The sequence below is a fragment of the Theobroma cacao genome, chromosome 3, assembly GCF_053813885.1.
Source record: "Theobroma cacao isolate CCN51 chromosome 3, ASM5381388v1, whole genome shotgun sequence".
In the NCBI taxonomy this organism is placed as follows: domain Eukaryota; kingdom Viridiplantae; phylum Streptophyta; class Magnoliopsida; order Malvales; family Malvaceae; genus Theobroma; species Theobroma cacao.
In genome coordinates, this window is record NC_142641.1 from 44,005,480 (window position 1) to 44,020,842 (window position 15,363).

General features: G+C 36.9%; 2 protein-coding genes across 2 annotated transcripts; both read left to right on the plus strand.

The window, feature by feature from the left end:
- The first annotated feature begins 730 nt into the window (after nucleotides 1-730).
- KNAT7 (homeobox knotted-like protein) lies at nucleotides 731-6,617 on the plus strand. The gene is made up of 5 exons (XM_007040027.3): nucleotides 731-1,642; nucleotides 1,832-1,952; nucleotides 5,407-5,597; nucleotides 5,819-5,950; nucleotides 6,225-6,617. The coding sequence occupies exons 1-5, from the start codon at nucleotides 1,328-1,330 to the stop codon at nucleotides 6,363-6,365; spliced, it is 900 nt and encodes a 299-aa protein (XP_007040089.3). The 5' UTR covers nucleotides 731-1,327; the 3' UTR covers nucleotides 6,366-6,617.
- A 2,230-nt stretch (nucleotides 6,618-8,847) lies between these two features.
- LOC18606428 (phospholipase D gamma 1-like) lies at nucleotides 8,848-15,243 on the plus strand. Its single transcript, XM_007040029.3, has 10 exons — nucleotides 8,848-10,497; nucleotides 11,348-11,461; nucleotides 11,697-11,891; nucleotides 12,322-12,570; nucleotides 12,695-12,763; nucleotides 12,858-13,005; nucleotides 13,328-13,476; nucleotides 13,689-13,865; nucleotides 13,963-14,160; nucleotides 14,701-15,243. The coding sequence occupies exons 1-10, from the start codon at nucleotides 9,532-9,534 to the stop codon at nucleotides 14,992-14,994; spliced, it is 2,559 nt and encodes an 852-aa protein (XP_007040091.3). The 5' UTR covers nucleotides 8,848-9,531; the 3' UTR covers nucleotides 14,995-15,243.
- The last annotated feature ends 120 nt before the right edge of the window (nucleotides 15,244-15,363 follow it).

Sequence of the window (15,363 nt, forward strand, 5' to 3'; positions counted from 1 at the left end):
GTGAAATTACAGTTGCTGGGATGTAGACTTGTTACCCTAAAACTATACGTGTAACAGTGATGACAGAAAATAGGAAATGAAGAGGACCTTTTTGCTAAAAGTCAGCAGACCTTTATACAGCGACCACCAAAATTGTCCTTACTTGGTAATGAAGTGTGCTCCATACTTTAATTAATTTTAACTTTTTCTTTAATTATATACAATCAAGGTTAAATAAGAAAAAAAAAATACCCACCAAAGTTATAGGGAAAAAGTTTTCAAGTTAGTATTTAAAAATTAAATTAGTTCTCAAATTTGAAGATATAAAGGAGATCATTAAGTATATGATAGTGTCACGGTCTATATTTTTAAACTAAAAGATATTTTTATTAAGTGGAAGAAAATAATTTTATTATAAGTTTAAAGCTCATCATATTTTTTATTAATTTTAGATCTGTGACATTAATATGTGATAAAAGTTGAGGGTAGATTTTGTAATTCATGTAAAATTCAGATAATACGTACAAAAGAAGAGAATTAACACAGGGAATCAAATTTCTATTCTGAAAATTCAAGGTTGATTAAATATTACTTAATGCACCAGACCCCAATCAAACCCACTTGCTTATTTGCTTAAGGCACCATATATATCTTAAAATAAAAGTAAAAAAATAAAAAGAAATCCAAAAATAGTTTTGAATTATATAAAAAAAGGGAGAAAAAACAAAAAGCAATCAAATTGTCAGGCCATGGAAGCAGCTTTATCTATGGTTTTTCCCTTTGCTTTATCTGACCTATCTTCCAAACACTCTTTCATAGTAATGATTCCATAGCTTAGCTCTCCCTCTCCTTCCCCCCCTTCCCCTCCTATCTTTTTCTCAAAGACTTGAAAACAAAAGAAAACTTTGGAAAGTCCCTTCCCTCCCCCCCTTTCATGCTTTTGCTTCTTCAACTTTCTCTGTGTATGTAAAAACCCTGCAGACATAGCAGAGGGTGGTGCAGAAAGTCTTGTGTCTCAGATCCCGATAATACTGCATCTCTCCTCACACCATTAACGAGAAACAAACTGTATTCGTGTTTCTCTCTCTTTCCCCCCATTGAAAACACTCCAGCGTATAATAATATAACCTCACCTTAGTTCACTCTCAGGCACAAGGGTCTTTCTTTGTGGTCCTTTACTGCTTCTTCATTTCTTTATACACAGTATATCGAAACCTTTCTTTTTTTCTTTACAAAATAGTGAGATACCCTTTCTTTTTACCCTTCACACCTTATTACACTTTCCCTTTAGCGCTTTATCTATATACAACACAAACACACTTGCTCTACTCTTTAGTGGTTTCGAGAAATGCAAGAACCCGGGTTAGGCATGATGAGTAGTGGTGGGAGTGGTGCAATTGGAGGCTTAAGCAGCGGTGAAGTGTCTGTTTCCGGTGACCAGAATCGTCAGCTCAGGGCTGAGATAGCTGCTCATCCGCTTTATGAGCAGCTTTTAGCAGCTCATGTTTCTTGTCTCCGGGTTGCTACACCGATTGATCAGTTGCCTCTAATCGATGCGCAGTTGGCACAGTCTCATAATCTTCTTAGGTCTTATGCTTCACAGCATCACCAACATGGCCACTCCCTTTCCCCCCATGAGAGACAGGAGCTTGATAACTTCTTGGTCAGTTTTCAATTTATTTTTTCAAAGATTAATTTTCCCTTCCTAGACCCTAGTCTTTTGAAGACTTTTCTTCGTTTTGGTTTTGTGGTTTGAGATTTTCTTGTTCTGTCTGTTGTTTTTTTGGAGGGTTTAACATGGGAAAGTGTTTTTGTTGTTTATGGTGTTTTTCTTTTTACTTGTTTGCTGCAGGCACAATATTTGATAGTGCTGTGTACTTTCAAAGAACAGCTTCAACAACATGTCAGAGTCCATGCCGTTGAAGCTGTCATGGCTTGCCGTGAAATCGAAAATAACTTACAAGCTCTCACTGGTTTGTCCCCTCTCTTTCTCTCTCTCTCCCTCTCCCGTTATTATTGTCAAATAATTCATCAAATAATCATCATTAGTTGGTTAATTAATGATGAAAAATCAAAGAAGAAATTAATTAAATTAAAACTTGCTCTTTTTTCAACTATTTGTTTTGTTTGCTAGGAATGAATAAATACTATATGTAAAATATTGATAAAACCATCCTTATTCTAATGACAAGTGCATATATAGAATTATATAGTAAATAATAATATCACCATCATTAGCTGGTTTTGGATAGAATCATACCTTTCTTTATTTGGTTGTTTGAGTAATGTTTTCTTTCTTTCTCTTCTTGTTTTGGTGTCTTGATTCAATCGGTTGGTAGATAGGCAGGAGGGATAAGGATTGATATTTGGGTTTCTTGCAAGCAGAAGAGTCCGTATCAAGAAGTGGGTGCTGTAGGACCTACCAATTAAAAATCCTAGCATATATATAGGTTATGGTTAGGGTGGCTAAGGGGGTAGTTAGTTGGGTGGAAGAGGGCACCCTCACCGCCCCCTACCTCCAACTTTACCACCATAGCCAACAATTTATAATAAGGTTGCATTGGGATATTTGGATTCTAAGGTTGCTTTTATTCCCATCATAATTTGATTTTCATCGATTTAAGTTTTTCTTAATACAAATGCATGAATCTTGTTGAATGATTGCCCCCACACATGATTGTGTTAGGTATTGGAGGTTTAGATTCGTGGATGGAACCAATCATAAGAATTCATTATCAAATGATTTAATAAGATAACAATTTTCACGCACTTTTTACATTTTATCTCTTTTTTCTTTTGAATTATGAAGCTAATCAAAGTCTAGCGTCTAGACATGAAGCTAGCTAGCTTATATGCTTGTGTGGTTAAAATTGACAAGAAAGAGGGAGAATAATGAAAGCAACATTATCCAGTGCGTTATGTGGCTAATTACGCTTGATTCAATGGGAATAAAATTGGGTCTTTCATTTGCTTACTATATTCTATCAGAGACGTACAAAAAGTGGACAGTTCTATATGGCTGCTTTTAGGGTTTGGGCAACTTTAAATACATCATTAAGACGGTTTTTGGCATCTAATAGCCATGGCTTGCATTGTTTTAGACCTTTCTGACACAATTGGCGTCTAAAGCGCTAAGCAGTTTGTTTTCCTGCGTTCTGTGCCTGCATGCTTCTGCTTGGAAGCTGTACAATTTTAATGAAACGTGATAACATCTCATCTTAGATATGATCAGCTGGTCTACGGGGAAAGGCTGTGAAACCTGAGACAGTCGTTTCTAAATTATCAGTTCTTGACGCCAGGCTACCCTAGTCTAAGCTATCACTGTCTATATCAGAATATTGGAGTCTTAGCTACTCCATACAGACAACCTAATACTGAGGAAATTTAAACACCATGCAACTCAGATATGATGTTGTGTATATTCAGCGTTTAAAACAAAAAAGTCCCAATAAAATAAAGTACTGTTTTCCATACACTAATCTTTTAAGTATATTAATTATTGTTGTAAGTGAAGGTAAGCAGCATTCTAATAATAAAATGCAAACATTAATGTTTTGATAGTCAAATTAGGCGTATAAGATTGCAAAGAGGATTGCAAGTTTCAAATTTGAGCAAGGTGAATGAGTTGAGAGGGACGGAGGATTGAGAAAAGGGGTGGCTTGGAAAGCTAATGGTCCAAAATAAAAGATTTAAATAACTACTTTTTGCACTTGTAGATGCTTGGTGGAGATGTTTTCTGGGTTTTCTTTTCTTGAAAGAGATACTAAATAATGTTCATTTTCTTTCTGGAATCTGCTTTTGTTTGGTAGTCTGCGGCTGTGTCATGAATGTTTTAATTATGCATACATAATTAATTTGAACCACCTGCCATGCCGGTCAAAGTACACAAAAATATAACATGGTTGTCCCTTCAATGTGGTTAGGCTATAATTTTCCGAACTAAGCTCCAGCTAGAAATGCATTAATCTGACTTGTTAGTTGTAACCACTTCACATACCAAGCCTAATTAGATATATTAAAAATGTTGGCATTATTTAAAGTATAACAAAATTAAACAAAAAGGAAAACATGAAAATTGTTTGTGCTCCTTCAAATTCCAGGCCAAAAGTGAAAATTTCAGATAACTATCATAAAATATTTTTGATTCCATAAATGCGATGGTTGCATAACATTTGTGGAATGTGGTTAAAAGAGCAAAGGCTCTCAGTCATGGTGGTCCTGAGTGTTTGGATCATGACATGTTGTATGAACTCAATAAAGTGTAAATTTTATCATATGTCAAGGTCATCTGCTTATAGAGAGAGGGACATCATCTTATGGGATCTATGTACCTTGTTATGCTTAGTAGGAACAGACTAATCTTTTCCTGCCTCGTTAAGAATTGTGGGACAAATTGTCCCCTCAAAATTTATGCATGCTTATCCTTAGTTTAATGCATACCAACATTTATAAGAGACTGAAAGTTAACAAGATGCAAAGTAGTTCCTTCTTTTTTAACCTTTATATAAAAGAGGTAGTGACTTTGAATTTATATCCTACAATTTAGTTATAAGAAATAAAAAAAAAAAAGAATCTTATTAGCAAAATACAAATTGGCTTAGTTGCTGTCCAACTCCAAACCAAAAGACTTGCCTGAGAGAAATTTTGGGTTAGGTTAAATGTATTCATAAGGAAATATAATCAGTTTAATAAAGCAAAAAATAATTATAAGTAGTAAATTCACTTAAGGTTTAGTTAGTGGTTATTGAATGGTGGAAAAAAACTTGTCATAACTTTAGATAAATACTCATTTATGAAAACATTAAAGTTTGTTAGAATTACCTTGAATCTTATTATACCCATGATATATATCAAAGTATTGGTTTTGGTTTGAAATTTGTATTTTTTGTCTACTAGTTTTCTTTTATTAAAATTTCATTAAATTTTATCTAAAGAACTTTCACTTATGTTTTACTCTCAGAAATTTAGAGTAATATTTGTGTGTGGAATAAATGAATTCTAGAAAATAGTTTAGAATCTACTTCTATTTTCACAAAATTAAAGCATTAACAAACTGTGAAGGTATCAAATTCTGTGGCATATAAATTGTAGTGCTCTAATACAGGCCCAACAAAAGTGGCTTTTAATTTGAATTTGCATTGGGCCTCCATGATAGGATAGCTTAGCCCAACAAATACCGAGGGATCAGCTTAGTCCAACAATGATTTCAACTTCTAAGTGCAAAACATGTTTCGGAACACAACATAACCTTTGTCTGTTAACCTAGCGTTGATAGTTGAAACACAAAACCTGACACTGAATTCTCAAACTAGTTAATAAATAAATCTTAATTTAAGCAAAAACCATTACACCCTTTGGTCTAAGAAACTATGATGATTGCTTAGTGAGTTTTTCTTGACTGTATTTCCTTTCCATTTTTTTTTTCAGGAGTAAGCTTGGGTGAAGGCACAGGTGCAACAATGTCAGATGACGAGGACGAGCTGCAGATGGACTTCTCTTTGGATCAATCTGGCGCGGATGGGCATGACTTAATGGGTTTTGGTCCCCTACTTCCTACAGAATCTGAAAGGTCTTTGATGGAGAGGGTTCGTCAGGAGCTGAAGATTGAACTAAAACAGGTGATTGTTTTAAATCATTGTTGCAACAGACTTCATATTGTAGATTTTTTCTATTAGTTTCATTTGAAAATATTAAACAAGTCTCTGCAATACAAAGTTTTCCATGAGAAGTTTTCCTCCTTTTGAGATCAAGATCCTAAGCAGAGTTACTGATTTAAGTATTTATAGGTTTGATCATCACGGCAAATAAAAGGTAACACGATTCTGTTATGTCCGTACAGGGTTTCAAATCAAGAATTGAAGATGTGAGGGAGGAAATTTTGCGAAAAAGAAGGGCTGGAAAATTACCAGGTGACACAACTACGGTGCTGAAGAACTGGTGGCAGCAACACTCAAAGTGGCCATACCCAACTGTAAGCAACTAACTTCACCTTTCAATATTATTGAAAATTTTTGTATGATTGCCACCAACACGAGTTACTTAACTTATTTGGGGGTTCATTTTTGCCAATACCATGCCTTTATTCATTTCATTTAAAGGGAGGACAGCTCCGGGATGATACAACAACATGACTGATCACTAGAGCTGTTTCCACAGAATGCATATCCAGTCAGAATTTTCTGAGTTGCAAATTAGCCATACCACTTCAAATAATCGGTAACGATAATTTCATATGATAATTACAGGAAGATGACAAGGCCAAACTTGTGGAGGAGACAGGGCTGCAGCTAAAGCAAATCAACAACTGGTTCATCAACCAAAGGAAGCGCAACTGGCATAGCAACTCTCAATCTGTGACCTCCTTAAAGTCCAAGCGGAAAAGGTAGACAATGAAATTCCATGAGGAATGGAGAAGAAAGGAAGTTTCAACATGTTGATGAATGATGATGTCGGTATAGCTATTGTGTGACCTCTTGGGGTAAATAGCTCTGGGCTAACATTTTGTGAAGGTACTGAAAGAATCTGGGAAGTTAGATGCTTTCCAAAACTAGGTACAGGTTGTAATAGATTGATTTTATATGGCTTACATGTAAGTGTGTAGATTCAAGTTTCTAACAAAGTAAACATACTTCCTGTCAGATCTCCTCTTCCTTTGAGATGTCTCTAATTTCATATATTCATATTGAAAGTTTACTAGTTGAGATGCGAGTCATTGCTACAATTCCAAACTAGAAACAGAGACAATGCATGAACAACGCCCAAAACTGAGTTTCCTTTCGAAAATGAGAATGATTTGCATTAGTTTAATTGTCAGTGATACGTTTATGCTAAGTTAACTCATAAATTCGATAAGAAATCTAAGTTGGAAGGTCCAATATTCATATCAGAAAGATCACTCTCAGAGTTTCATCCATCAAAATTTTTAGTGTGAAGCCTACCAACTCAAAATCAGTAACTCGACTTTGGGCGAGCTTAGAAATAATTTCGGAAAAAGGAAGGTGGAGAGTCAAGAGTGATACAGGGTGACGAAGAGATGGATTTGTTCAGGTTTGCATGGGAAAATGCATGAGAGAGGAGGGAACTCACTTGCCAATTTGGATTGGTCAACGTTGGACACAGCCAAGCCTTGCTCTCACTCGCCCATGTCCAAATTGGGCCATAACAGGCTGATCTCATAGTCTCCTCTTCCTCCAACTTGTCTCTTTCTTGAAGCTAAAACAATAAAGATCTAATAACAAAATATGATTTTGGTTTTTTTATTTAAATATTCATCTCTTTGTAATCAAAATATCAATTATGATTTAAAAAAAATAAAAAGAACCAAACAAGTATTAAGGTTTTTTTTTTTTTAATAATGAGGGGAAGGAGGACTCGAAGCATGTATTTTATATAGAGATTATGTATCAATTAATAAGTTAAATGTTTGAGTATAGAACAAATAAATATTAAGGTTGTGAGAGATTTGATAAAAGTTCAGGACAGACAATTTGGATTTCAAAATGAGTGATTGAAATCGAGATTTTTCTCAAGAATTCAGTAACGTATGTAAGGAGAAAATTCAATGCTTCAGTTTTCAATTTATGGCGGCAGGGAAAAATCAAAACAGAACAATAAGGAAAGAAAAAGAGGGGGCAACCGGGGAAGATAGGATAAAAAATCAAGCCCCTCCCCCAAATTTTCCTTCTCTGGCAGGGTTTAAACTGAAACTCGATATACGAAACTCCAACTCGGATTTAATAAGAAGCATTAAGTGGTGTTGAAAGGAGACCTTTCTTTTGAACTAGAATGGAGTTTTCATTGGTATCTCAATCGATGTCGTTAGCTCTGATTAATGCTTCCTAGGGTTGGCCCATGCTTTTTGCACTAAGACCCCGAGCTTCTAAATGGGGCTTACGTCGTCGCTGCACAGTGTAGCCACTGCTTTGGGCTCAACATCATTGACCCGTAAATTGATTGTGATCGACCCCCTTTGGAAAAATGCACTCCAAGCCAGGCAGTAGACAGGATATAGGCAGATCACATGAACCTTCTGTTTGAAACACTTTCCGTTGGATTCTTCCGACTTCTGCCATGAAATGGAAAATTGCTTTTTGGAGACAGAATTGAGAATTTCGTTTGATTGTGAACCTTGAACTCGATCATTACGTGTTAACTAATTAGGATGATAACGTTCTAGAAATTTATAATTGAATCTTAAATGCTATACAACTTTTAGTATTTGGAGGGCTTTGATTTCGCTCTCCAATTGAATGGGACAGAAGAGAAATCTCTGTCAATCTAAAACTATCTGCAAATGGATGAGGTTAGGCAGATGTCTTCTCTATCTTGTGTTATGTACATTGAACACAGTCATTATGAGATAAGTTAAAATGATTATGAGATTTAATTAAAATAACCAATAGTTTTGAAGACCAAGAGATCAAATCTTAATGGTGTATAAGAGAAAATGGGACTGTCAATTTATCAACTTATTGTTAAAACATTTTGACATGTTCTTATGCTTTGATTCTTCAGTCATGACTTTGGTTCTGTCGCTGACCAACGCGGTTCTACTTCATTGTAATAAATGCATTAATAATTAGGTGGCGGCCTCGGGTCATCTTTTCCATTTATAGACAATCCGTACAATTAATAAGTAAAGGCTGCTGACGACTCACATGAAAAGTGAAAAGTTTAGATGGGCTTTCCTTGACCTCTTTAGGAGAAACAGGGGGAGTTGACAATGCTGTCGCCCCTTGTCTTGGCTGCTGATGTTCAAGGTAGATGAAAGGCCGGCTTTCCCTTGACGAAGTAAACCATCCTTGCAATGGGAACCAAAAAACTACTAGTTTAATAATGGCAGTATATACCAAAGACCAGACACGAAAGGAAATTTCTGAGCAGGACCCCAGACCTAATATTTGTCTCGTCGAGTTTCTTCTTTGGCTTTGTCCTGTACCCTGCTTCACAAGCATTGGAATCTCCATCTTTGTAGTCTCAAAACGTTTTTTGCCTGCTGAATGTACCATTTCAAGAAATATAATGGGTCCCCTTTTGACTATTTTTTTATTGGGTTGTTGTGAATTTTCTTCTTCTTCATCTTTTTCTTTCAACTCATTCAACTATGCCGTTCAATTTCTGGATTGTTTATTATATGTTCGTGTTTATCAATTCCATTAACTACTATTTCACAGCATATCTTTTTCTTTCTGTCCTCGCACTTTCTTTTACAGATTCAACTCTTGTTTTTCTCTTTCATATGCATACCCTCATACCTCCCTGAAGACCCAGTTTTTCTCTCTTACCTACATTTGTTCAATCCAGAAAACCTTCCCCCGGGTACAATCTGTTTCTATTTTAACAGATAGCCTGGATTTATTCGAGTGCCAGTTTTGTTTCTGGTAACAGCCTCTACTTATTTCAGTGTCTAAAAGAATTGGATATTGATCAGATTCTGATCTTGGATTATATTCTTCATTGTTCCACGGGAAATTTTCAAGCTCCAATTTTTCCCTTGACAGTGATTCAGTTTAGTGCCACAACCAAAATAATCCAGTCTTGTTTTATTTTCTAATGGCTAGTACACTTTTTCATGAAACGTTGTCCTTCGGAAGCTCAAGCCATGGTCAGGGCCAACAAGTTCTGCCATTTAAGACAACGGATGGGTCCTTGAAGGTTTTGCTGTTACATGGCAATTTAGATATTTGGGTCAAGGAGGCTAAAAACCTTCCTAACATGGATATATTCCACAAGAAGTTAGGTGACGTGTTCGGGAAGTTCAATTTGAAAGTTAGTAGCAAAATTGAAGGCCATATGCCTCATAAGATTACCAGTGATCCTTATGTTACAGTTTCTGCTGCTGGTGCTGTAATTGGGAGGACTTTTGTTATTAGTAATACCGAGAACCCGGTTTGGATGCAGCATTTTAACGTTCCTGTTGCACATTATGCTCCAGAAGTCCATTTTGTTGTCAAAGACAGTGATGTAGTGGGGTCACAGATCATGGGAGCTGTGGGCATCCCCGTTGAGAAGTTATGCTCAGGCACAAAAGTTGAGGGAACTTTCCCTATCCTCAATGCAAGTGGGAAGCCTTGTAAGCCTGGAGCTGTATTGACTTTATCAATTCAGTACACCCCAACTGAGAAAGTGGCGCTTTACCATAGGGGATTAGGTTCAGGTCCTGACCATCATGGGGTCCCTGGTACATACTTTCCTCTTAGGAAAGGTGGGAAAGTTACTCTGTATCAAGATGCTCATGTCCATGATGGTTTCCTTCCCAATTTGAAGGTTGATGGTAATGTTCAATATGAGCATGGGAACTGCTGGCAGGACATCTGTAATGCTATAAGTCAGGCCCGCCGTCTGATATACATTGCAGGATGGTCTGTTTATCACAATGTCAGACTTGTACGTGAAACTGATAAGGCTACGAATTCCACATTAGGGGATCTTCTCAAAACTAAGTCACAGGAAGGTGTGAGGGTGCTGCTCCTTGTGTGGGATGATCCTACTTCTAGGAGCATTTTAGGATACAAAACGGTGAGCAACTGAACAAACTTCTTTTCTTTTATTTTATGTTGTTTTCTTGTTCCAATTTCCATAGGGTACATAATAATTCAAACTTAAAACTTCCTGCCATTTTCTATTTCCTGGTTCTGTGTTTTTAACTCATTAATGTGGATGGGGTTTTCCTTTCTTCCTGCCCTGCTCAACCTCCCCCCCTCCCCTGAGAAATACCTTTCTCTTTCATATCCTCACTGTAAGATATCTTATATGCATAAGTGATGTTTAAAGACTAAAAGTTTCATAAAGGAGTGAGAAAATGTTGGAGAGCCAACAACAATGTGGTTGCGGGTTTGATCTTTGCCCTTTCTCCATAATGGGACAAAAATAGTATGCACCACTTGTATGTCTTGGGAGCCCGATAGTGTAGTATGGTATGGTCTGATGAGTTTTCAAGTACAGCTGATAAATCTTGAACCATGTACTGTCATGTAGTTGCACAGGAATCAAGATACTAACTGTTACGCAGTCATCATCATGGAACAGAGCATTATTCAACATCAAAATATATGCTTTGTTAGAAATTGTCTTAACTTTATCTGTAATAGCATTCTCTTCTTCCGGGTATGGCCGTATGCAGTAGGAAGGTGTGATATGATTGATGTGGCTGAGCATAACCTGCTTGATCTACCTTGATAAGGCTTGGTAGGCTAGACTACCAGTTTTTCTATCTTATTCCTTTTAGAATCTTTTCTTTGAGTAATTAAATGGAGTGTTAATACTATATGTCATTTAAGTATCATTTCAATAGTTTTTTCCTACTTAAAGTAGCAATTAGTTCCGTTTCTGCTTGAACTAGACACTGACCGGCTTCTACCCTATGCAGGAAGGAATCATGCACACAAATGATGAAGAGACTCGCCGTTTTTTCAAGCACTCTTCAGTGCAAGTGTTACTTTGCCCTCGATCTGCTGGAAGAGGAAGCTGGGTAAAGAAGCAGGTTGGTTTTAACCAGTTACTAGAAATATGTCTATGGTTCACATGCTGTTGGTTCTAGAGGATTAGTAAAAACACCTCGTCGAATAATGTCATTAGTATTTTGATCAAAGAAAAATTTGCACCTGTCATTGACATTTTCATGAGGGAAACTGTTATTTAGGTACTATATATATACACACACACATTTGCAATGCTCTGAATCAGGACTTTGTTCTCAATTGAACTTTGCTTACCAGGAAACAGGAACAATCTATACTCATCATCAGAAAACTGTGATTGTTGATGCTGATGCCGGTAACAACAAAAGAAAGGTCACAGCATTCGTTGGAGGTCTTGATTTATGCAATGGTCGATATGATACTCCAAACCATCCACTTTTCAGAACTCTACAAACAGTGCACAAAGATGACTATCGCAACCCTAACTTCACGGTACCCATTTATGCACTTTTCTTCACTTCTTCCAGTTGTTTGATTTTCTTTTGGGATTTTTCTAGGTCACTGTAGAAAATATTTGATAGGAAAGCATTTGTGTCCCATATGATTTCTCTGACAGTAACCAAAAAGCACTGCTTGATGCAACATCAGTTGCACAGTGACTATGTAATCCATAAATGAACAAATTCAACAACATAATACCAATCCTTTATGAATCATTTACTAGTTTGATATGAAGTGGAGTTCTTTAAAAGGAAATTACCAGTTCTGGTGATGAGAAATCATCTTCCCCACGAGGTAAATTTTCCACTAACACATAGAGATGGAGACCTAGAATAAACCAATTTTATACTCTGTTGTTATTATCTTGAGAGTTTTACTTTTTGTTGTGTCTTTAATATTGCTAGTGTTTCGTCCTATTTAGGAAAATGATGCTGGTTGTCCAAGACAACCATGGCATGATTTGCATTGTCGAATCGATGGTCCAGCTGCTTATGACATTCTCACCAATTTTGAGGAGCGTTGGTTGAAGGCTTCCAAACCCCACGGGCTTCAAAAATTGAAGACTTCAGTTGATGATGCTTTACTGAAGATTGAAAGGATTCCTGAAATTGCTGGGATAACGGAAATTCCATACTTGAGGGAAGATGATCCAGAAACTTGGCATGTTCAGGTACTTTGGATGCTAGTGAGCTCCTGGTGTTGAGTTTTCGTTACTACTTTTCTTGTTTCCTATTTTTGTTGTATCCTAATATGTTCTTTTTTTCCCTTTTCCACTGATTTCCCTACGATGAAAGGTTTTCCGTTCAATAGATTCCAATTCTGTGAAAGGTTTTCCAGATGACCCGAAAGATGCTACAAGAATGGTGAGAGAAACATATGGATTTTAGCTGTTCTTATTAACTATTCTAGAATGATTAAATGAAGTCTAACCAACTTGTATGCTTATACTTTGTCTAGAACTTGGTGTGTGGGAAGAATGTTCTCATAGACATGAGCATACACACTGCATATGTCAATGCAATCCGTGCTGCTCAACGCTTCATCTACATCGAGAATCAGTACTTTCTTGGATCATCATTTAATTGGGATTCCCACAAAGATTTAGGTAAGGAACTTAACCTTTAAAATAAGGAGTAAAGGAATGAAGATAAAATAGTTGTCTTTCGACTGAATGATCAAACTTGAAGTTTTGATATTTCTCTCCTCGATGAGATGTTCATGAGAGAATGGAGACAGTATTCCAAATTATTCATCTTGTCGCATTTTTGCTCATGATCTCTTTCTAGAGGAAGCATTGAAAATTGAAAACTTGCATCACCTAACAGATGGACTGAGATCCTGCATTTCTCCTGTTCACAATGAATTTTTTTGTACAGGGACAGACTTGAATGTATACATATGGTTTTAAGCATGCTTTTTGCTTGCAGGTGCGAACAATTTAATACCAATGGAAATTGCTCTTAAAATTGCCAACAAAATCAGATCAAATGAGAGGTTTTCTGCATATATTCTCATCCCGATGTGGCCAGAAGGGGTTACAACAAGCACTCCTATCCAAAGGATTCTCTTTTGGCAGGTAGGCTCCATATTCCAATAACAATTAGAAAAAAGAACTTCTAATGTCAAGCATGAATTGTTTTCATGGCTAGATGTCATTGGGTGTAGTAATATTGATTTCAAATCTGCAGAATGCTTCCATGCTGATTGTGTGTTGCATTTAAAACTTTTTTTAAGAGTTTCTGCTGAATGTAAAACTTCTTCACTCAGTATAGTAGTTGATTTCTGCAGCATAAAACAATGCAAATGATGTATGACATAGTTTACAAGGCATTGGTAGAAGTTGGACTTGAGAATAAATATGAGCCTCAAGATTTCTTAAATTTCTTTTGCCTTGGCAACCGAGAGGCCATAAATGGAGGAGACTCTTTGGATCCCAGAAGTTCCTTTGCATCAAATTCTCCCCAGGTACATCTCTTTCCTACCTAGATAGACCTTTAAGATTTCTCTTTAATATTTAACCCAGCTCATCCATAAGAAAATCTACCATATGTTGGTAACACAGGCGCTTGCTCAGAAGAACCGGCGCTTTATGATTTACATCCATTCTAAAGGTATGATAGTGGATGATGAGTATGTCATAATAGGATCTGCTAATATCAACCAGCGCTCGATGGAAGGCACTAGAGACACCGAAATAGCAATGGGTGCTTATCAGCCTCACCATGCCGGCTCTACCAAACCATACAACTCACACGGGCAGGTAAGCTTGAGAAGATACACTTAATTTAAGTGCATTTATTCTTGTTGCAAGATTGACAGTCTATGCCAAATATATCTTAACATTTCTATACAAGTTTCACAATCACACATGCACCCATTTTGCAATTAGGTTTTTTAAGCTTGTAAGTCACAGTACCATAGATTGAAATTTCAATGGCAGCCTTGTCCATTTGAACGAAATACACGTGTGCACATGCTCACAAACACCCACAAAGGCTTCAGATTTAAACTTGAAAGCACTCATTTGTTGAGGTCACGTTTTCCCATGGAAGTTCACATGAGTAAACATCAGATCTTGTGTCCTGTATTACTTTTAATCTTTGGCTTAGTTTCCTGCTACTTTTTATGTCTGTGAGGCCTAGGCCCTGATCATGCACAAACCCCATGGCTCTTAGAGTATAGTCTTCCTTCACATACCAGCTTTTAATTAACTCTAGGTTCTCAAATGCTGCTCATAACTATGCTCCATGTTTGCTAATTTAGGCCAAAACTTAATAGCTTTCACTTAAAATGAGCGCAGGTTTACGGATATAGGATGTCACTATGGGCAGAGCATATCGGAGCTCTTGAGCAAAGTTTTAAGCAACCAGAGAGTCTGGAATGTGTAAGACGTGTCAGGTCTTTGGGTGAGCAGAACTGGAGACAATACGTAGCTGATGAGGTGACGGAAATGAAGGGCCACCTTCTGAAGTATCCGGTGGAAGTTGATCGGATGGGCAAAGTGAAGGCTCTTCCTGGCTGTGAAACATTCCCGGATGTGGGTGGAAAAATTTTGGGTTCATTTACAGCCATTCAAGAAAATCTCACAATCTAAAGCAACTCATAAACAAAGACTGTTTTTGTCTACCACACTGTTTGCCCAGTATATAGTTAGGGATTTTTTTGTGCATAGGAATATAATTTGATGTTGTCTGTAGATTAAGGCGTTGGATGGTCAGTTGTAATGTCTTTGGAGACAAGTTGTTTTAAGGTCTCCTTTGTTCCTTGTAAGACAATTACTTGCCAGTATGTTCCCAAAAGGATGTTAAGGTGACTTATGTCGTTATGCATTGGCCTTGATTAATCCTCCCTTGTTTCCATATTGGCGTTTCTAAATTATAGTTTGAAGGGCTTCTCCTTGAAAAGTCAAACACAAGGAGAGGATCCGTTGCCTAAGCCCAAGGAGATGAAACCAATTTGTGGC